General features: G+C 40.8%; 3 protein-coding genes across 3 annotated transcripts; all 3 read right to left on the bottom strand.

Moving 5' to 3' along the window:
• Window positions 1-5,546: 5,546 nt before the first annotated feature.
• On the bottom strand, window positions 5,547-7,301 carry LOC311034466 (tetratricopeptide repeat protein 39B-like; the record flags this gene model as incomplete). The annotated part of the gene is made up of 1 exon (XM_084042348.1): window positions 5,547-7,301. The coding sequence occupies one exon, from the start codon at window positions 7,299-7,301 to the stop codon at window positions 5,547-5,549; it is 1,755 nt and encodes a 584-aa protein (XP_083898474.1).
• A 2,712-nt stretch (window positions 7,302-10,013) lies between these two features.
• Window positions 10,014-11,750, bottom strand: LOC311034465 (tetratricopeptide repeat protein 39B-like; the record flags this gene model as incomplete). The annotated part of the gene is made up of 1 exon (XM_084042347.1): window positions 10,014-11,750. One exon carries the CDS (start codon window positions 11,748-11,750, stop codon window positions 10,014-10,016), a length of 1,737 nt encoding a protein of 578 aa, XP_083898473.1.
• Window positions 11,751-14,023: 2,273 nt separating this feature from the next.
• Window positions 14,024-20,176, bottom strand: LOC311034464 (uncharacterized protein; the record flags this gene model as incomplete). The annotated part of the gene is made up of 5 exons (XM_084042346.1): window positions 14,024-15,329; window positions 15,441-16,235; window positions 17,722-18,047; window positions 18,687-18,764; window positions 19,882-20,176. The coding sequence occupies 4 exons, from the start codon at window positions 20,174-20,176 to the stop codon at window positions 16,005-16,007; spliced, it is 930 nt and encodes a 309-aa protein (XP_083898472.1). The 3' UTR covers window positions 14,024-15,329; window positions 15,441-16,004.
• Window positions 20,177-24,054: the final 3,878 nt, after the last annotated feature.

Below are 24,054 nucleotides of genomic sequence, written 5' to 3'. Positions count from 1 at the left end.
AAAAATACACAACAATTTTCCTTAAGTACAGTACTTGAGTACATGTAGTACTCAGTTACTTTCCACTTCTGGTACTTACCCAGCAAAAAAGTACAAGTCAGCGAGATCTCCAAAATCTTCCACATCATGGTCCTTTGATACCGCAAAGGTATGTCTAAATACGCTACACACACACACACACACACACACACACACACATACACACACACACACACACACACACACACACACACACACACACACACACACACACACATACAAGACTTTGTTAATGTATAGTAAGCCTATGCATTTCTGTCAATAAAAACGTCAATTAATCAATCAAAATGTCTCCTACCTGGCGTTCAAATCCAGTCCTCCTGCATGAGTGATCGCATTTCTTCTCAAAGGTTTCTTTGGTGATGTGATGGTTGTCTAGTATAACATGACACATATTTACATCTTAATCTTAATATTTAAATATCTAAACATTGTAAACACTCATTTTCATATACCTCTCCCGTCTCTCTCTCTCTCTCCCCCCTGCATTCTCATTTTCCCTTCACCCTCCCTGTCCCAATCTATCATTATTTATATTGTACAATTCATAAAAGGTCTCTATGTTTTATTTATTTATTTGATTTACATGAAATGTTACCATTTAGCAATCCCCGACACTCTTCCCATGTTTATGTGAAGGGTCACATCATGTACTGTAAGGTCAGTGATGGACAAAGTACACAACCCCATTAGTGGGTTATTATTTGTACATTTTATTCCACACCAAAAGACATGCATATTATTAGTCCTACTCCTGTCATGACTCTAGACCAGTGGTTCTCAACCTTTTCAGGCTGTGACCCCAAAAAAGAATCATATTTGAACTGGGGACCCAACTCACACCGCCGTTGTGAGCTTATGAACTCTTATTATTTGACAATCAGGCCAATGTTTGACCACTTTTTATAGTACAGTTTGTTACTTTTGAAGCAGTAATGGTCTTTTTCCTTTTCTTTCTTTTTCTATTAGGTATTAAAAAGGTCTTGAAAGTCCTCAAATGGTCACTTTACTGTCATCTGGGGATCCCCCCTCCAAAATCATGTGGGGACCCCCCTAGGGGTCTCGACCCACAGGTTGAGAACCACTGTTCTAGTCATAGAGTTATAGTCCTTTGCAGAGTTGCAGATGATCCTCAGGCGCTGCTCATTCGCTCCTGCACCTAGTTAGGTCGAATCAAACGCAGAGGACAATTTTTTAAGTATACTGTAACTTAACTAATAAAGTAAGTAGGTTGGAGTGAAGCTGGTCCACATCATTATTAAAGCAGCACTATGTAACTTTTATTTTATGAATACATTTAAATGTTGTCCAATCTGTATGGTACAGTATATTAATACAATATAACTTATCTCTGCTGTCCGGCCGGAACCAGCTAACTCCAAAATGGTAATTGTTCAGGAAATGAAAAACAAAATATACATTTTTCAGAAAATGAAGAAAACCTTATATTTTTAAAACAAAGCAATACTGCCTCATCAAACTTGGTATTGTGACTTTATATATTATCAGATACTTGCATGTGTCATTATATTATCACCACTTTACCCAAATCCAGCTCAAGTGGAGTTAGGAGGTTTTGTCCATCATTGAGTGGAGTTAGGAGGTTTTGTCCATCATTGATAAGAACAGCTGACAATGAATCTCAAAGCTCACAACACATCATGTGAACGCATTGTGAGCTTGGAGATCAGCTATTTATGGTGTGCGCCATCCTCATATACTAAGTATAGATCAAGCTGAATACTGTACTTAAACAACTTTTATTTTAACATGCATTGAAACGTCCATGGATCTAACTGTTACCACTGTTGTTCTTCTACAGTTGAGTACAACAAACAATTCTGCCTCAATACTCAATACTAAATGTATTTAACAAAAGCAATCATGGCACACCAACAATAAATAAATAGCATATCAATAAAAAAAATACATTCATGAATAATAGAATCTGTAGCCTATCAAATCTGTAGCCTACTGCACTAACAATAACAACCACAGTTGCATTTACCTATCCATCAACATTTTATTATTACACTGTTGTGTGTTGTGTGTTGCCTAAACCTTCCAGTCACTGGGTTGGTGAAAACACCCCGCAAAACGGTGACCAGAGCCGAGAGCAAATGACTGTTCACTTAAAGTCTCTGCTAAAGGTGGAGGGTAAAGCATGAACGCAGTCTGACATGAGTGATATTCAGTCACATCCTGCATATTGGTTTAACGCTGAAATTACACAGTGAAAACTGTCCAAATTTATATCTGACAATTGGTAAAAAAAAAAGTCTGAATTACGTTTTTTTAAATCTGTAGTATTTATATTTATATATTATATATATATTATATTTGCAAAAACCCTGTACATATAGTATGGAGCAGTGTTGTTTGTTTTTGACGGACAGTTTGAGGATCCAATGGAGTTGGGAGTTTTCGTCAGAGGCGCTTTTTAATACTTTTCATAGGTTATTATAAAAAAAAACTTTACACAGATGTAAAGGGGGTTCAATAGCATTGATTTATGAAAAAAAGAAAAAAACTGAAAATGGAGTTAGGTGGTCCCGGCTGGACACCGACGTTATACAATCTGTATGGTATATTATGTAAATACAATATAACTTATACAATTTGGAGTGGTTGTATTTTGTCTCCCTGCTCTTCTATAGATTGTGTCCAAGGTCATGTCTCACCTAGACACAGGATCTGAAACAATGTTGACCTGAAGGTCTCAAGATACAATTTATAACCTGAGCAAGCAAGCAGGCTTAGCTCAATGGCAAAACATTTCAGCACTTGCGCAGGAAACCGGGTTCAAATCCGGGGTAGAAGAGGAAAGTTACATAGTGCCGCTTTAATAATGATGGTCCATCAGCAAGGCCTAATTAATGATGCTGGTCCACCAGCATGATCTTGCAGGATTACCATTAAAAGGTAATATGTGTTTTAATTACTCTGTACACAATATATACAAAGCACAGGCTGTATGCATATTATATGTATTGTTATGTATTTATATTTATTTGTTTACATATTTGTTTTTTTTAAGGGAAGTAAATACATTTTTCGTATTGTAAATATTTGCAAGTTGATGTACTCTGTCCTCTACCCTGAGCCATCCCACCCTAGCATAATGAGCGTTAGTTTGTTTTGAGAGGTCTGTAGTTTTGATTTTAGTGCCCTTGAGGTACAGTCAAATTATTATTGGTACAGTCAAATGATTTTGTCATGCTATCCAAAGTCCTATTCAAATTGCTTCCCTTCAACGCACGGTGGCTGTTTGTTGATCTAAATGCACCCATCACCACACACCACATACCTGTAGAAACCTGGAACGCTGGCTTTTAGAAATGTGAATGAAATAGATTTGGACTTATTTGGCTTTATACTTCACTGTGAAAATATGTACTCTCCTTTTCAGAAGTTATATGGACAATGTAGCTGAATGAACGAGTTGGGGAAAATAATTATGATTTTGATTTTAAAAAAATTAGATAGTAGTGTACCAGGCAGGAAACCGATGGCAGAGATGGGGGACACATTACACCAGGAGTCAGATTCGAACCCTTTAATGGATGGCTAATGCTCCATTTACAGTTTAAACGGAGCGTGTGCTCAGTGCACCAGCTAGTTGAGCACCAACTTAATGTCAAGCTTCAGTTCTACAGTATGTCTATGTTTACCGTATATATACAGTATATATTGTACCAATCAATCAAGTCCTTCCTATCTTGATTCCTCTAATTATTTATTGAACAAAAAAGCTCTATTTTTCAAAACCAACAAAGTAGCTTTTGTTTGATTTAGTTGGTTTACATTAAAAAAAAAACATTGCCGCTGTCCCCCACACCTAAAGGTGTCTGTGAATACAGGCCATGCACATGGTCAGCTCCAGGGAGATCATTTGACTCTTTAAATACCACATTAACCAATACAGTACGGGAACCAAGAATTATTTACATATCAGGACATGCCCTGCAGAGCAAAAGAGCCATTGATATCCAGGTTGTTATGTTGTCAATAACATAGGCTATTGTCAACATCTACAGCAGTGGTGTAACTAAGTAACTATGTACATTTACTCAAGTACTGTACTTAAGTACACTTTTGAGGTGTTTTTACTTCAAAGGAGTATTTACAATTTTCAATTACTTTTACTTCTACTCCATTACATTTCAGAGATAAATATTGTACTTTTACTCCACCACAAAGTTACTTTGTGGATTTTCATTATTATTACAAATCGTGTGCACAACAGAAGGGTTTTAAAAAGTAAAAAACCCTTCCTGTTGTGCACACCACCCACACACACACGCACACGCACACACACACACACACACACACACACACACACACACGTGCACGCACGCACACACAGTACAATTAACTTCAATGTCAGAGATAAGACGAGGAGAATATATGTATATATGTGTAATATATAGTTAACAACACACTCACAGCCTTTAATTGAATAAATAAAACTATATATATATATATATATATATATATATATATATATATATATATATATATATATATATATATATATATATATATATATAATTCCCCCAATGCTGTGGCAATTTTTCCCTGTGGTATCGAAAATCTATATTTTGCAAGATATCGTAATCCAAGTTAGAAATTCCAGTATCGTGACAACACTAATAATATACAGTATAAAAATGATATTCATCGGACAGTTTCCCCCAAGCTTCATACTTTAATTTCCTCTCTCTACTCTCCTCTAAGTTTTGCGATCTCACTCACCCCACCCTACTTCTTTGTTCACATTCCTGGCAATGCATCCACAGCTTGTTCAACACACTCACCTTGTAAGCATCATCATCATCATCATCATCATCATTATTATCACTATCATTATCATCATTATTCCACCTTCTTCTGGGGACAGGGCTACCATGATTGGCATATACGTGAAAAGAAAATCTGAAGCCATTTCATTTTTTCAATGAATTAATATATCACAGAGATGGCTGCGCCTGTGCCTCCTGTGTTCCCATGCCTGTCCACCAGAGATCCTCAGTGTCTTTACATTGAAAACAAAATGTTTTTTGGTAAGAAGTTAAAGCTTTACAACATATCTGTTCTATTCTATCTCTGGGTTTCTAACCCTGCTCTGATTATTTTTCGTGCCTTTTGTTTTCCTCTTACTTCTATCTGTCCTGGGGATTGAGGGTAGGGGGAGGGTGGGATAGGGGAATGTGGTATATATACATTTTGTCTCTGTCCTTTTTGTGATACCATATATGAAGAAAATGCTATGTACAGTATACTCGCCCCTGGGCTTTATCTTAAAAAAAAACAAAGAAAAAGATTTTGAAAAGAAAAAGAGAAGCTTTATATTCTGATAGTAATTGTCGCTAGAGTGTTTGTTCAGTAACTCTCTCCAATACACAGAAAATATATTTTCAGGTGGGTTGCCAATTTCATCCAATGAGGAGTACCCAATTTTCAGCTTTAATTACTTATATTGAGTCATACTAAAAGGTGCTTTTGTTTTAGAGGCATGCAGAAGGTGATGGTGTGCTGGCCGGTGACCCGCTGAGGCTTTTGAGCGTAGCATGGATTCTGAAATGGAGCTTATCTTCCATGGAGTAATGTTTATATTTCCTATTGGCTTTCTCTATATAGGCAGTAGCCTTGGTGATGTCTCCCTGCTGTTTGCAGAGTAAACCCAACTCAAACAGAGTAAAGGGAACCAGGTAATGATCGTACCTGATTCGATGCTCACTGGACAGTACTTGTGTGAAACACAGCTCGGCCTGCGGGAGTCTGTCCAGGTGTTTGAGACAAAGACCCTTCAACATCTGGACCAAACAACTGTCATCCGCGTGGAACTCTGATGGGTTGGGGTCGCTGCGCAGCATTTCCTCTGCTTTCTCTACAGTGATGAGGAGAGCTTCGGTACAATCTGCTCTCTTCCCAGTTATCTCGAAACCATTCCACATATACATCATCTCCAGTGCAGGTATGACAAGTCTAACAGGGTTGGTTGCGTTGTATCTTCTAGATTTCCTGATAGCAAACTTCTCTGCAGATATAGACTTGCCTACCACACACTGTTTCAATCCCTCTACCTGCCTGAACAGCTCCACCAGGTTCTCTCCAGTTTCCACTACTTCATCTTCTGACATCATACTGAGAATCGCTGCTTTCAGGTACACATATACATTCTTGGACAAGTTGCTCTCCTTACACAGGAGGTCGGCATACTGGTAGGCCTGCATCCAATTCTGCTGGTAGGAATGACACCACATCAACTCCCAGTAACACAGATGATGGATCTGTCTCCATTCCTGCTGGGAACCAGTACACTCCTCATACCCGGACAAGGCCTTCTCAAAGTTTCCTTTGAGTGTTGCGATGCGAGCCGAGTAGAAGACGAAAATGGAGCCGTTAGGGTATTTCTGTTGCCACGGCTTTAGTAAAGCTTCAGCTTCCACTAGATCAACTTCTCCTGTTCCCAGTATAAAGTTAGTATATGTGTGATAGGAGAGCAGTGTCAGAGTGCACATTACCGACCGAAGAGTGCAGTTAGATGCTACCTCTCTGAGCAGAGACAGACCATAGTCCCTGTTTCCTGAGAATCCAATGAACTCCAACAACCTCAATATTCTCTGAGGAAGGAGAGATAGCATTAGGTTGAAGGAGCCAATGCCAAACTTGACTCCACCCTCAAACTGTCTGAACAAATCAGAGCTGCTGGCTATATCTTGAGTGGAATTCATCACTTTCTGACTGTCCTTGAAGATCCAATAGCTTGTTCTGATCTGAAGTCCTCCTTTGATCAAACTGATCATGTTTTCATCCTGAAATGTTAGCAAAGCTTTTAGCAGCAAACACTCAGCATAGCAGATATCTGCATGCATCTCCTCTTCCTGTGGGTTGAGTTGTTTGAAAACAAGACTGAACAGAGAACCAAATATGGAGTTTTTCTTTCTGAACCTCTGACATGTGTGTAAAGCATCATTGAGGGTCGTCATGGCAATCTGGATTTCTCTATGATCAAACGACATGTGAGCCATTATCGCCATGATAGTGCTGTACCCCAACGCATGGTACATGCTGTCTCTCCACAACGGTTTAAGCATGTCCAGAGCTTCTGAGAACTTGTCATTGAGGACCAGATCGAGCGCACACTGGGTCTCCTTAATGGCTGAATGTAGATCCATCCGACAGGAGCCAGGTATTGGGTCAAGGGCATCTTCCAAGAAGTCCTCCGCAGCTGAGGCGCCGTTGACGACGTGTGTCATGGTGATGTAGGTCTGTCCTCCGAGTGCGGACCGAGTGAGTGTCCACGCGTTGAAGGTGTGTCTTCGCACTACACTTATCTTATATAGGCTGACCAAGCTTTTGTCTGACGTCACACGCAACAGAAACCATTTTTTCTTACAATTGGGGCAGGCTTGTTGTTAATTTCACATGAATATTCTCAGGACATGCTGGCCAGTGCCATGGGAAAAAGTAATGGGGTTTCACATAATAGTCATCCTGTCAGTCTGTGATTTAAGCTGGCATTTAAAACTTGGATGATGTTATCTGTCACTGACTTTGGATGCCGTCTTCCAGCTGAAACCGTTCCAAGCTAACACTATTAATGTTATTACATCCCTGCCAGCAGTTCTGTACTGACCTGCAGGATTTCTGTTATCTATTCCATTGAAATAAAAACTGTTGGATTCATTAATCGAACCTTAAGACAAGACACATGATTTCAATAAGCATTAGAGTTACAGTGACGTCATGAGATCGAATCCCACTCTCAACGCAATTTTTCCCCTTATCTAACATGTATTGTGAATAATTTAATAGGGTTGGGATTAAGGTTAGATTTAGGCATAGTTTTTGTAAGGTTTTGCGACATCAGGCATAGTTTCAAAAACACCCAATTTCGCAACATCAGGCATAGTTTCACAAACGCACGGCAGAAGTCTCACAAGGCACAACCACCAATCAAAGTGACCACTGGCCAATCACAGTGCGCCCTTTCCAGAACACGACACTGACATTGTAATAACTCATACCATACATACTTCACATCCTGGAACTAATGGCCTTGGGAAAGATATTGACGATGTAATTTATTTAGTCAATCCTGATGACTTGAGCATCTTAGTCATACAGCTGTTATAGCCACTTAAAGGGGCATGAAACCCAAGGCCGATTTTGTAGTTTGTTGTCAAGTTCAGGTTAAAAACAGCAGGGTAAAAACGTGTCAGATTAGTATGCAACGCAGCTGATCAATATAACGATGGCTGTGTCAGATTTAGGCTGCCATGGATGTCCCACTGGTCAATGCTTGCACATTCACACACCTAAATCTAACTCACCCAGTAGTAATCTTATTACAGCTGCAGGTGGGTTGCTTACACCACGGTGAACTATAAGGTCAGTTATCGAGAATAGCTGATCTAGATCACAGTGAGTGATTGATTCAATCTGCTATAAAACTAAAATAAGAAAAAATCTCAATGATGACATACCCGAAATTGGGACGCCAGGGTTAAAGTGATTAAACTAACTGTCATAGTAATTTGCTAAAATAGACAATGGGTGCACTATGTTTTTTGTTGTTTGGCAATTTAAGATTTTTTTTTTGTCTTTCATGCCTTTATTGATAGGATAGTAGTCTGACAGGAAATGGGGAGAGAGATGGGGAGTGACATGCAGCAAAGGCCGTCAGGATCCCCCTCACAATCACAAACATTTTAACCACTTTAACCATATTTTATACTTTGGCTATTCAAAAATAGCAGATACACAAGCTCATAGCACGGCACCGAGTGCCGCGTTATGAGCTTGTAGATCTGCTATTTTTTTTATTGTGATTTTTTGCAAATCTTTGAATATATACAGTATTTGTATAATTTTTTTACTAAAATCTTTGCTTTTGGAGGTCCCTCGTAAATTATTTTTGAGATGGGGGTCCGCGGCTAAATACATAAATGAACTTGGGGGTCCTTGACATGAAAAAGTTTGAGAACCACTGGTCTATGATGCATCTATGACGTCTGACTCGAAATGTGGGCAAGGTCTCCTCGGTCTGATCAGAGCCCCATTGACTTTCATTATCAAATCAGTTAAACATTTCAAAAATTCGAAAGAATAATGTGGGAACGCAACAGATATTCAGTCGATTTCTTTTCAACGCGGACTCAAAGACGGTGACCGCATCAGTGAACACAAATACGGCATCAGAACAAACAACCGAGATTACCCCATCCGCCAGGCACTTTCCATGCCATGCAGTAATGACACCCTACTGAGAGCAGAGGGAATTGAAAACAGGGGGATCACCTCAAGAAACTTCTCCAGAGAGAAACGCTCTGGATCTTCAAGCTGGATGCCATGGTTTATCCAGGCTTGATAAACCAGTCTTCTGTCGCCTATCACTAATTGACTGCACACCTGTGCAAACAGTTCCTGCCCTGACGAAGGCCACTTGGCCAAAACACGTACGTTTCTTTCCTTCTCCCTCAACCGAGAGCAGCCTTGGATGCGTCAAGACCACCACCGACCCCACAGTAAGTGGCCTTTGGCATTTTTCCTTTCCAAGAGCACCTCGGCTACATAAACAAACAAACAAGACAGAGCACGCCAGACCATAGCTTTTTTTAATTCCTTTTCATGTTTTATGTCCTGATAAATATAAGTGCAATGCTATCATTTTGGTGCCGTTTGAATGGATTCTCAGCTGTAAAAAAATGTATAAAAAATAGCAGATCTACAAGCTCACAATGCGTTGCAAATGGCTAAAATGTATATAGGGCTGAAGTGGTTAATGTATGTTTTGTAATAATAATCAAAATCTACAAAGTAACTAGTAACTAAAGTTTTCAAATAAGTAGTGGAGTAAAAGTATAATATTTGCCTCCGAGATGTAGTGAAGTAAAAGTACTGAAAATTGGAAATAATCCAGTAAAGTAAAGAATACCTCAAGATTGTACAATACTTGAGTAAATGTACTACGTTACACTACTGATGGCCGGTGACTTGTTGAAGCTGTTGAGCGTTGCATGGATTCTGAAATGGAGCCTGTCCTCCATGGAGTAGTTTCTATATTTCTTTGTGTTTTCTATATAGGCAGTAGCCTTGGTGATGTCTCCCCGCTGTTTGAAGAGTAAACTCAACTCAAACAGAGTAAAGGGAACCAGGTAATGATCGTACCTGATTCGATGCTCACTGGACAGTACTTGTGTGAAACACAGCTCGGCCTGCACGTGTCTGTCCAGGTGTTTGAGACAAAGACCTTTCAACATCTGGACCAAACAACTGTCATCAGCATGGAACTCTGATGGGTTGGGGTCGCTGCGCAGCATTTCCTCCGCTTTCTCTACAGTGGTGAGGAGAGCTTCGGTACAATCTGCTCTCTTCCCAACGATGGAGTAACTATTGCACATATACATCATCTCCAGTGCAGGTATGACAAGTCTAACTGGCGTGGTTGCGTTGTATCTTCTAGATTTCCTGATTGCAAACTCTTCTGGAGGTATAGTCTGGCCTGCCACACACCGTTTCAATCCCTCTACCTGCCTGAACAGTTCCACCAGATTCTCTCCAGTTTCCACTACTTCGTCTTCTGACATCATACTGAGAATCGCTGCTTTCTGGTACACATACATAGCCTTGGACCATCTGCTCTCCTTACACAGGAGGTCAGCATACTGGTAGGCCTGCATCCAATTCTGCTGGTAGGTATGACACCACATCAACTCCCAGTAACACGGATGATGGATCTGTCTCCATTCCTGTTGGGAACAAATACACTCCTCATACCTGGACATGGCCTTCTCAAAGTCTCCTTTGAGTGTTGCGATGCGAGCCGAGTAGAAGAGAAACATTGCGCTGTTGGGGTATTTCTGTTGGCAAGGCTCCAACAAAGCTTCAGCTTCCACTAGATCAACTTCTCCTGTTCCCATTATCAGTGTGGTAAATGTGTGGTAGAAGAGCAGTGTCAGAGTGCACATTACCGATGGAAGAGTGCAGCTAGATACTACCTCTCTGAGCTGAGACAGACCATGGTCCCTGTTTCCTGAGACTCCAATGAACTCCAATAACCTCAATATTCTCTGAGGAAGGAGAGATAGCATCAGGTTGAAGGAGCCAATGCCAAACTTGACTCCACCCTCAAACTGTCTGAACAAATCAGAGCTGCTGGCTAGATCATTCATAACCTTCTGACAGTCCTTGTAGATCTGATAGCTTGATCTGATCCTAAGTCCTCCTTTGACAAAACTGATCATGTTCTCATCCTGTACAAAGGTTAGCGAAGCTTTATACAGCAAACACTGAGCATAGCAGATATCTGCATGCATCTGCTCCTCCTTCGGGACGGGCTGGTTGAAAACAAGACCGAACAGAGAACCAAATATGGAGTTTCTCTTTCTGAATCTCTGGCATGTTTGCAAAGCATCATTGACGGTCGTCATGGCAATCTGGATGTCTCTCTCTTCAAACGTCATGGTAGCCTGTATCGCCAGGATACTGCTGTACCCCAACGCATGGTACATACTGTCTCTCCACCGTGGTTTAAGCAGGCCCAGAGCTTCTGAGTACTTGTTATTGAGGACCAGATCGAGCGCACACTGGGTCTCCTGAATGGCCGAATGTAGATCCACCTGCTGACAGGAGCCAGGTATCCTGTCAAAGGCACCTTGACAGCAGTCTGACTCAACTGAGGCGGTGCTACCGACATGTGCCATGGTGCCAGGTCTACCTTCACATACCCGTACATACCGATACGTACTTATATAGGCTGACCAAGCTTTGGTCTGACGTCACACGCAACACAAACCATTGCTTACGACGTGAATTTGTGCAGGCAGGCGTGTTGTAAATTGACCATTGATTAATGGATTAATAACGTTTTAAGTTACAGGCAGCCACAGAGGTTGAATAAAGCACGTTAGAGCTTACTGCTGCTTGTACTACTGTAGTATATTAAATAGTTTATTTAAAAATCTGATTTGAAGTTATCAAACAATGCAACAGTTCAGCTGTGGAGGTGGGTGGTGTGAGGTGTGAGGTGAAGGGAAGGGGGTAGAGCGGAGTGTGCCTTTTAACTTATTGCTGATATTGCTGATATTGAACTCTTCTGAGCTGTGCAGTGTGCACCCAATAAATAATTTAGTTGATTACTTTTCACTGAGTTGTGCTTGATTTTTTTCTAGTTTGATTCTCCTCTCTTCCGCACACAGAAGATGTCATGTCCTATTGTCACTGCAGTTCTGCTACTAACATTAGTTTTTTCAACCCGGAGAGGGAAAAACTGCAGATCTTTATTTTGATATTATTTTTCTCTCCCTGACAAGCAACAACTGTATATCTGTTAACATCTAACTTAAATCATTTCAATACATTTCAATTAAAAAAGCAGGTTTCATACACCTTTAATAGTGGCCTCATACTGTTATATACTGTTTTTTCTTTCTTTCTTTTTTTGTACATAGTGTATTTTTTCTCTGTATTTTTATGTTGAATTGAAATGTTTGGTTGCTACTATATATGAATATGAAATATGACAAAAGTATTATAAATGTAACCGTGTTGTTTTACATTATTTTGCCTAATAAAAATGTTAATCAATTGGATACTGCGGTAACTATTCATAATGATGCTTCCATATACAGTATAATGTACTGTAGGCTACTCACAAACGCGAGTACTGCCCACAAGCCACATTTAATATAAGACACTTCTAATGCTAATGTAACATTATTATACATCACTGCTAGGCGGTTCTATGTCAACCTTGAGGATTTCTCTGCAGTTCTCTTTCCCATTAAATAAAAAAAATAATAATAAAATAATTAAACCTAAAGTGGGCCACAAAACGTTGCAATATCATTTCCAGAATAGCCGATCTACAAGCAGCTTTTTTCGCCGCCTAATGTTTTCCCCCTAGAATAGGGACGCTAGGGTTCATGTGGTTAATGTAATAGAGTACTGGTAACTGGTAAATTAGCACACTAAACTTGCTTATTATAGACAACTTATTATTAGACATCCTAATACAGAGCAACTTACAAGTGCAAGATCAGAGTAAATGGCAATGTAATGGTGTAAAGTAACTAAGTACATGACATGAATTCAAGTACTGACTTTACTGGAGTATTTCCAATTTTCTGTACTTTTACTTCTACTCCACTACGTCTCAGAGGCAAATATTGTACTTTTTACTCCACTGCAATTATTTGAAAACTTTAGTTACTTTGTACGTTTTGATTATTATTACAAAACATACATTAATCATGTAACATCCCGACACATTGTGAGCTTGTAGATCTGCTATTTTCAAAAGCTTTTTATACACTTTATGCATTTGAAAACTTGTGAAATGGGACATTCTGCATGATGAGTACTTTTACTTTTGGTACTTTAAGTATACTTTGATGTCAATACTTTCATAATTTTACTCAAGTAAATTTTGAATACAATACTTTTACTTGTAACAGAGTATTTCTATATTGCGGTATTTATACTGTCTAGTTCTCTTTCCCTTCTATGTGTTCTATGTGTCAACCATTCACGTTGACGTGAGGAGAGAGGGGTGTATGTATAACATTTACTAGCCATGCAAACTAGCCATTTCTGAGAACATTCTAGTATGGTGGGCTATAAATGTTTATACATTTTTTTTGTTTCAGTTCAATATTGAATCTCATATAAACGCTCTCTCTTTTCTTCAACATATTCTACCTGTTGAATAAATAACAATGGTACAAATTGAAGGTTGTGTCTTATTTGAGCAATGTTTATTAAACTCCATCAAACAAATGAAACTCTGTGAAAATTAGCCAAGGATAACCATTTCATCTCCCCCTCCCCTGTGACTTACAGCCAACTTTCAATCATTTACAATCTTGTGGGAAAAAGGTGAAAATAAGCAATATGAGAAAAGAAAAGGCAAAAATAAGCCCTAAACCAGTGTTGCTCAACCTAGGGACAAGGGACCCCAAATATCATAAGAGGGGCGTGAGGCCATATCAGTTTTGAGGTAGTCAAACGTTAATATCACATCGCATCGCATCGGGGGGGGGGGGGTATCAGCTTCTGTCAGATGGGATAAGAGGTTGGAAACCATTGCCATAAAACAGTGGTTCTCAAACTTTTGTAATTTCCGAGGACCCCATAACTCTGAGTGTACAAATGGGGTCCATTTGGTTCCATCTGTACACTCTCAAGGGTTACAGACCTGCAAGGGTCCATTGGGAAACCCCTCAAGAAGGAACCCTGAGGGTCCCTGGATTCCACTTTGCGAACCCCTGCCATAAACCAAGCCAACAGAAAATAGACAAGATTGATCTCTTCCCCCGCCCCTTTTTCTTCTTCCCTTTAAAAAATATATTTGTATGGAAATAACAAAAACGATAGAACTTGCACAAAAACAAATTTCACCCACTTTTTTTTACTTCTGTAAACCTGTGATGTGATGTGACAATAAAGCAGATTCTGAATCAAGTCAGTCTGGTCCATGACACTCATAACAAAGAGGAGGAGGTTCTACGCGACATGATCCACACACCCTTCTCTCACATTTGCCACATTCATCTTTGGTTTTGTTTCTACACCTGCCCAGCTGGCACTGCCTTCTTTTCCACGGACGGATCTCTGTGTCCGGTGGCGATCGTGCTCTCTTTGTGGGTAGCGGCGGATCGGGTAGGGGTACGGGACACCGTCCATGAATATGGTCCTGACGCAGCTGAAGTCCCAACTCATTTATGAAGTCTCTCCTGGTGTTCCGTGTGAAGGTTCTCCTGGTGGTCCGCGGCGTGTCCATGCACTCTTTGAACAACGCGTAGGCATTGATGGCGGCCAGGTCCAGAATGTTGTAGAACACGGCCACTGGCCAGCGACGGCTAGCAACTTTGACCGTGTAGCTGCGTGCCATCTGATCGAAAATGCCCTTTCCACACATAGTCTCGTTGTAAAACGTAACAGAATCTGGCTTTTGCTTTGTGTCCGTGCCAATGGAGACGGCGGGGTGCTTGGTGCTCAAGACACACACGTTTTCGTTGGGTTTGCTTTGGTAGATTGTAAGAGTTGCATTTGTGCTCTTCATCACCGTCGTGCTGCATCTCTCTGCCTTCTGGTTCCGTGCACTAGGAGGCAACTCACGTCTCCGTCTTTTCATACACCCGACTATTGTCGTTTTGTTTGCTAGAAGACCATGTGCGAGCTTGATCGAGGTGAAAAAGTTGCCCATCGTAATATTTCGCCCTTTGTTGAGAAATGGTTTGACCAATTCCATAACTACATGTTGAGACAGAGGCACGTCACTGCTGCAAATGAATGACAGGGGGAGGCAAATATCCTTATTAGATATAATATTAGATATAATTAGATATTGTGAAATGTGAATACATATTTTAGAAAAATCATCATTAAATTACCTGCATTTCGGGTCCTTCCCAATGTAAGGAAATCCATTTAATAAGTATTTGGCGTCCACATCAACAGCCATCCAAAACTTTATGCCAAACTTGCAGGATTTACTGGACTGCGTAAAACCACATTGCGTCTTCGTGGGAACAAGTTGATCATGCACGGTGATGTTGAGTCCAGGTACAAAGCATTTCTGACAGTTCTCTATGAAACCATTCCAGACATCGGTCATTGCCGCAAATTTATCGTGCTTTTTGCGAGCAGACCTCGTTTCCTTGTCATCAAAACAAAGGTACTGCATGATTGACCTAAAACGATCCCGAGACATAGTTTCTTTAGCAAAGTCCAATCCATTGTGGTTTGCCCAGAGTTCATCAAAGGGCTTGCCCGGTGTGTGAATGCAACGCATGAATAAAATAGCAATGAATGCCTTCAGCTCACTCACAGACAAATCCCAATTTGTATTATTTCCCTTAAAGCGGGCCATCTTGACTGTACAATCTCTGATATACTGCAAAATGTCCATGTCCAACAAACACAGGAAACTGCTCTGCTGATCGATAATCGTCGTCTTAGCGTGCTATGTAGGACCAGGCTTGTTGTCTCTGAAAAAACAAGGCTTCTGATTCTGATTCAGAATCGGAATTCTGGAAAGATTCTGGTTCGGCGTGGTGCGCCTCTGGTTCTGCCCGCCCAGTCTCGTCGTCGTCGTCGTCATCATCTTCATCTTCATCGTCCGTGTCCACATCACTCCACTGCATGTCTTCAAGCATGACGGATGTCGCCGATTTCGCCGCCTTTTCCTAAAACAAATTGTGAAAGTGAATCTATGAATGCATGTTGGAGAGATTTTTTGTTTTGTTTGTTTGCACCGTTATGTCACGTTTGTAAATGATATTTTGGTGTTAATCTAATCATCAGATGTCGTAATGTCGTATGTATGTGTACGTGCACTAGGTGTGAGCCTACGTCACTGTAAGTAAGTAAGCCTTGCCGGGCCATGTGGCCCTGGCCCATAGGGCAGGATAGGCCTGTCACAATTATTACATAATCGTCTAATCGCAATTATTTTTGCATAATCGTAAAAATCGTTTCCTTGATAAAAAAAAACATTTTCAAATATAAAAAAAGCTAGATCAGCTATTTCATCTTTTTAAATATGTTTTTAAAGTATAAGATTATTAAATATGTCAGTAATTTGTTTGTAAACTCAAGTTATCTGACCTATGCTTTTCATTACGAAGCTTAAACGCCAAACATAAATGTAATTTGAATTAAAATACTCCAGTTTTCAATGACAATCATTTGTATGACAATTAATCGTCAAATTAAATGTTGTAATCGTGACAGCCCTAGGGCAGGAGCCTATCTCCTGTTTCTGTAGCGTGAGGCAGCTTAATGTACAAGTTTACCCCCTGGACATGACGCTAGTATGTCGCAGGGACTTACCCCACAATCCAACCCTTGATGCTGTATGCCAAGCAGGGAGACACGGGCGTCTTTGGCATGAACCGGCCAGGGGTCGAACCCTAACCTCCCAGTCTCAGGAAGGACACTCTAACCACAAGGCCACTGAGCTGGTCACTGTGGAGATAAATTAACTACTGAACCCTATATATTTTTGTTGGGTGTCAAATAGCGAAAATAGCTAATCTACAAGCGCACGTGTCACAAGCTTGTAGATCTGCCGTTTGTTCAACCTATTATGACATGCCCAGAATATAATTATTTCATTGATATATAAATACCGGCTTCCAAGTAGATTGTATTGCTATACAAATCATGTACCTGTCAACTTGTAGCGTGATTCATATAGTCTGTACCAACCCGATCTGGAGGAAAAAAGCGCTGGGATCCCCAGTTTTTCCCCATCCGTTTCCCCCCCGCTCATCAGATCAACACTTTCCCACATTATGAGAGATGAATTTGCATGAATCTATAAAAATATGCGCTATTTCCACAATCCTGCACTGAAATACAGGCCCTGTTGCATTTGTAAGTTTTGCTACAATCCATTGAATGCATAGATTTCTTGTGCATGCTGCAGCTGACAGTCGGCCAAGGAACGTAAAAGTGAGGGCGCGGCCAGAGAAGCTACTGTGCTGTCCTGTCCGCCCACTGTGCCATTTCCTTTACTCTTAATAAAGTTGTCATCTTAACGGTTTCGTCATCCATGTTGTAATCACAATAGCTGTATTAAAGGAACGGGCACAAAGAAGTGTGCAGATCTAAACCAATAAAAAGAGTTTGAGGTACGAATATTGAGGGATGGATGTCATCACAGCTCACCGTTGTCCCAGGCTCCTCTGGTCTTTGAAGTAGCTCCTCCGGTTCCTCTTTAATCTGTGGATGTTTTGAGTCCTCCTCGACTACACTGGAGCGCCAATCCTGTGGAGGTATTGATTCCTCCTTGACTACAACGCGGCTCCAATCCTGTGGAGGTATTGATTCCTCCTTGACTACAACGCGGCTCCAATCCTGTGGAGGCATTGATTCCTCCTTGACTACAACGCGGCTCCAATCCTGTGGAGGTATTGATTCCTCATTGACTACGTCGGAACGCCTCTCCTGCTGTTCAAGGGGAGACTCCTCTTTACACAGGAAGTGCAGGAATTCTAGGAGGAGAAAACATAACACGTATCGAGATGTAAACGATTTATTCTAACAACGGTACACATTTGTATTTGGTGGTGTTCCACTGTTCCTGTGATGGGTGCATTTCTCCATTCCGACATGTCGCCTTTCCGACGTTGACGAACCCTATACCTAACCCTAACCCTAACCCTAGCCGCACGCGGAAGCCACTAGTCGGAGTGGTGAGATGTCGGAATGGAGAGTGAACACCTCCTGTGATGTGTCAGATCAAAACAAGCATGACTTCTCTATAGAATTTACTCGAGCTCATAGTAGTATACTTAGCGAATTGGAAATGGCTTATCACAGCATTACAACAGGCTTTCCAACGGTATAAAAGTTATTAAGAGGCAATGTTACAACAGAGAGGTTTCCTAGCTTCCTGAAGAACTGTTTACTCAGGTCAGGAACACAAAGCATTTACACAAGAGCTACTAGTGTTGCGAATGTGTGCCTTCTTAACCCATTCAAACAGGGAAAGCCATTTTAGATTTTAACAACTTTAACCATTATTTAATACTTTGGCTGTTCAAAAATAGCAGATATACAAGCTAATAGTGCCACACTATGAGCTTGTAGATATACTATTTTTTTTTTATTCTGAAAATTTGGAAACTTACCACAGCCTAGCTCATCTTCAGGTTCCTGTTTAATAGAAATGGTCCGGGCTGGCAATGGAGAACTCTCAATCTTCTGGTCTGAAATGAATGAAGGAATAGAATAGAAGGACTTACTATGTGACATGCGTTGCAGATAGACAGACTGAACACAAGAAGTGTTTTTCAAAGACTGTGGAGGGGGGAAACATTATTAATTATTAACCTGCAATGTATGACATACATAATATAGAATGTTAATAATGTGTACAGTATCTTGTACTGTCATCCAACAGTTGCCTTATGTAAAACAATCACCGGACAGCTTGTGTTGTACTTAACGTTATATACTAATCCTTTTTTTTGGTAAAAATAGCTATTGTACAAGTTAACAGACATACAAGGTTTCCACCTGGCAAAAACGACATAAAGCAACATGATTTAAAAAATATTATTATTAATATTATTTGAATGAAAATTATAAGTTTTTCAGAAAAAACTTGGAATCTGCCTCAGGTCTTAATGGGTTTAACATGGGTTATGGACTGACGTGACATGTAACTAAATTATGTTATTTATTATACAATTTTATTTTTCCTTTTTAAGCCCCTTCAGGTGGTTGCACTATCTGGGGGCCTTCTTATATAAAGTCAAGAAGTCTTGACAGAGACCACAGATAATCCAAGCCGTCCATTTAAGTGCAATATTTGTGTATGTATCGCCTTTTGATACAATCACATTATGACTTTTCTGTTTCATGAATGGAGTGTCAATGGAGCTTGCTTGTTGCAACTTAATCATACAGACAGGCAGAATCTAAGCTGCTAGCAGCTAAGAGTATTCAATGAATGGACTTGTGTGGGTCCTTATGGGGTTCCTTGATATTAAACAAAGTAAAAGTTGTACGTGTAAGTGTTCTGCCTATGTAAACAGGTGGTTCATTTCAGTTCTCAACCTTTTCAGGCCTGTGCCCGCCCAAAATAATGGATCATATTTAAACTATACTAAACTATAGTATAGTTTGTTGATTACAAGCTCTGTTAGCTTGTAGATCTGCTATTTTTGAATATCCAACATATAAATGGATAAAGTGGTTAAGACGACTGTGATGCTATGTTAACTACTTTTGTTGGGGATCCCCTGGAACACCCCTCCGCCCCAAGGACCCCTGAGGGTCCCCGGACCCCCCACTTTGAGAACAACTGCTCTAACCACCAACCTGCTCTGTGTAGTTTGACGTATGGATTCAGAACCACGTCCAGCAGATGGCGCTGTCGGTCCAGCTGTGTGTGCAGCTGTTCTATCTCTCTCTGGTAGAGGTTGCAGATGAACTCTGCAGCCGCACTGAGGCGCTCGTTGACGAACACTCTGGCAAACACTTTGAGCTCGAGTTCTGACAGATCGCGTGTTTTTTCCAAACACCTGAATATCTCATCTCCGACCGACGTCAGTTTGTCGCTTACCGACGCCCTGAGAGATTGTATTTTACACGTTTTAAGTCGTGTAAACGACATTTTTCGTATGTGTTGTTCTTGCCCGCCACGGCCCACGCCAGAATGTGAAAATTGTAAACACAACGATAGACTTCCGGTGGTCCATGTCAGCGTTGCCAGGTTTTGAGAGAGAAATAAGCAACCAGGTCTAGGAAAACAAGCCCAAGAGAAGCAATATGAGCACTTTAAACCTATTTTATGCATCGCTATTTGAAAATAGACGATCTGCCATTTGCCAAAAAAATATTGAAGAAAATGGGAAAATTTTGAATTTAAAAAAGAAAACATTTAATATAACAACACAAATCTTGTACGGGGCCGGGTCACAGTTTACAATAAAAGGTCAGCTAAAATGGATCACTCATAAAAGGTGCAATGGCTTAATTGTTTCAAATGAGATCCCCAGAGATCTTTAGAAACAAGCCCACATAAGCAAAGTTCTACACTTTAGAAACAAGCCCAAATAAACAACTATAGAAACAAGCCCAAATAAGCAACTACACTTAGAAACAGCCCAAATAAGCAAAATAGCCTACTTAAGAAACAAAGCCCAAAAAACGCAACCACCAATATATTTACAAGCAACTTTACAGAAAAACAAGCCCAAAGTCTATAATAAGCGGACATGGCAACACTGTATCAACGTATTTCTCCCATGCTCGGGCGTTCCACCACACAGAGCTGCCGCCACCTGCTGGCTGGAAATGTGTAAATCACTGAATTAAGTTTCCAAGGACAACACATGCCAGTAGGTCTGGTCGAGGAAAAAGTACTCAAATGTTTTACTTAAGTAAAATTATCAATACTGCAATGTAGCATATATACAAAAGTAATACAAAAGTATTGGGATCAAAATGTACTAAAATGTACCAAAAGTAAAAGTACTCGTCATGCAGAATGTCCCATTTCACAAGTTTTCAAAACAATCTTTTGAAAATAGCAGATCTACAAGCTCACAATGGCTCGCATCGCAAGTTCGCAACGCATTGTGGGCTTGTAGATCTGCTATTTTCGAATGTCCCAAATGTATTATACCAGGCTGAAGTGGTTACTGTATGTTTTGTAATAATAATCAAAATCTACAAAGTAACTAGTAACTTAAGTTTTTAAATAATTGTAGTGGAGTAAAAAGTACAATATTTGTCTCTGAGATGTAGTTGAATAGAAGAAAAGGATAAAAAATTGGAAGTACTCAAGTAAAGTAAAAAATACCTCAAAACTGTACTTAAGTAAAGTACTTGAGTATTGATTGATTGATTGAAATTTGTATTAGGCAAAAGAATGTAAAACAACACAGTTAGATTTATAATGCTTTTGTCTAAAAGGTCCGGCCAAAAAAGTCCTTGCGGACTTGTTTCCGTTGGGGTCGTTGAATTCATTTCATAGACATATATAGTAGCAACCAAACAGTCCAAAAATCAACATAAAAATACAGAGGAAAAAAAAATACCACTATGTACAAAAAAAACATGAGAAAATAAAAATATATATACAAAAAAAGGGGAACCACTTGTTCTCTACCCTCCAAGTAAGATCTCATCCAATTTAGTGATGTGCAATCAAAACCAATCGCCTTCAGCTTATCAAGTAGAATTGCGTGGTTTACAGTGTCAAACGCCTTTTGGAGGTCCAGCATGACCATGCTGCAGTATTTGCCCGAGTCTACCTCACGTTTGATGTAATCGGTCAAATACAGTAGGCGTGTGTCAGTGGAGTGGGATGTTCTGAAGCCCTATTGGAATTCAAACAACAGTTTACGCTCGATGAGGTAGCTGTTGATTTGTTCTTGGATTGATCGCTCTATAACCTTTGAGATGGAACAAAGGATGGAAACAGGCCTATAGTTGCCAGGATCTAGTTTGCTTCCTTTTTTATATAGAGGGATTACTCTTGCCAACTTGAATTCTTGTGGGACGTGACACTGACTGATGGATACGTTTGTAATGTGGGCTACTATGGGAGCAACGGAGACCGCTGCGTCTCTGAGGAATCTGGTGGGGATGTTGTCAAGGCCGGTGGCCTTGTTTGGCTGTAGGGCGAGGAGTTTGAACGAAGACGGCCAAAGATGCGAGAGCCTCTTACCTACAGTGCTGCACACACAGAACCCTTCAAGGCAGAGAGAACGGATCCCAGGGTCGCTTGTCTTGTGTCACAAGTGCGTCAAGGTGAGTTGAGCCGAACGTCCCTCTTCGAAGCGCCAAACGCTTAGGCGAAATTGCGAAGGCACCTGACACCTCAAGTGTCCCGAGTGTTTCAAACGGCAACTCGTAGAAAATAAAACAAAAAATAAAAAGTATAAAATACCCCCCCGTCAGGCCAAACACAATCAAACTATAAACTTCCCCTTCTCTCCCTCCCTCTCCTTATTTTTATGAGGATAATCCCTCCCTTGTCTTCTTAAGTCTTGTGAGTGAGAATGTCCGGTGGTTTCCGTGAGCCAGTGGTAACTGGTGTTGACGACGGACTGGTCCATCGTCAACACTAGGTCTATGATTGATTGAGAAGCAATGCCGACCCTTGAAAAATGACCGGGCCCTCAACGTTCTGTCTACGATTAAAGCCTGAATGGCAATAAGCTGAAACGTTAGGCTAAATTAAGCAAATTCAGCCTGTCCCTATTGGCCTTCAGAGTGTACCTAGGAAGTTTTGTAGGTTTTCGATGCTGGGAACCGGAGTTATGAATGTTTAAAGCCCAGCCAATAGGAATACAGAGGGGGCGGGGCTTAAACAATTTCACTCTGTCCCTATTGGCCGTCCAGCTGTACCTAGGGAGTTTTGTAGGTATTCGATGCTTGTTACCGAAGTTATGGCTGTTTAAAGCCCAGCCAATAGGAACACAGAGGGGGTGGGGCTTAAGCAATTTCAGCCTGTCCCTATTGGCCGTCGAAGTGTACTAAGCAAATTTCGAAAGTATTTGACGCTGGGAACTGGAGTTATGGCTGTTTAAAGCCCAGCCAATAGGAACACAGAGGGGGCGGGGCTTCAGCAATTACAGCTCGTCCCTATAGGTGGTCTAAGTCCACATACCAAATTTGTACTCGGTAGCATGCTTCAAACTCGAGTTATGGCTATTTAAAGGCCAGCCAATAGGAAGACAGAGGGGGCGGGAATTACAGCTCGTCCCTATTGGTGGTCTAAGTCCACACACCAAATTTGTACTCGGTAGCATGCTGCGAACTTGAGTTATGGCTGTTTAAAGGCCAGCCAATAGGAAGGCAGAGGGGGCGGGGCTTCAGAAATTACACCTCGTCCCTATTGGTGGTCTGAGTCCACATACCAAATTTGTACTTGGTAGCATGCAGCAAACCGAAGTTATGGCCGTTTAAAGCCCAGCCAATAGGAACATAGAGGGGGGGGGGCTTAAGCAATTTCAGCCTGTCCCTATTGGCCGTCTAAGTGTACATAGGAAGTTTTGTAGGTATTCGATGGTGGGAACTGGAGTTATGGCTGTTTAAAGCCCAGCCAATAGGAACACAAAGGGGGCAGGGCTTAAGCTGATACATCTCGTCTCTATAGACAGGTTTCCTGTTAGTAAACATGAGAGGATATGACCGCGCAGAGGAGGGGGAAGTCTATAGAGGGCGCCATTACCCGCAGCAGCTCTGGTCAAATGTCCATTCATAAAAGAAATGATCTTCACCGGGTTTAATGAAAGTAGATTAAATTATGCAGTTTGTAATACCTTGTTTACTCAATAAAAATGATTTGTCGGAAGTTGGATCTGTTTGTATATAATAGCAGCATTATGCCTATTATGCCTATAATAGCAGAATTATGGCTATCTAACTCCCGAACATAACAACAGAGTGAACGGCGCAACAATTCGTTTCCCCCGAGCATGCGCAGATTGAGCATTCTGCTCTGTGATGACGTCGCGCGGAAATCTGTCTATTGGTGGT

Source organism: Gymnoscopelus microlampas, assembly GCF_963454915.1.
Source record: "Gymnoscopelus microlampas genome assembly, chromosome: 19".
Lineage (NCBI taxonomy): Eukaryota > Metazoa > Chordata > Actinopteri > Myctophiformes > Myctophidae > Gymnoscopelus > Gymnoscopelus microlampas.
Note: the sequence above shows the minus strand (reverse complement) of the source record. Positions and strands in the feature narration are given on the sequence as shown.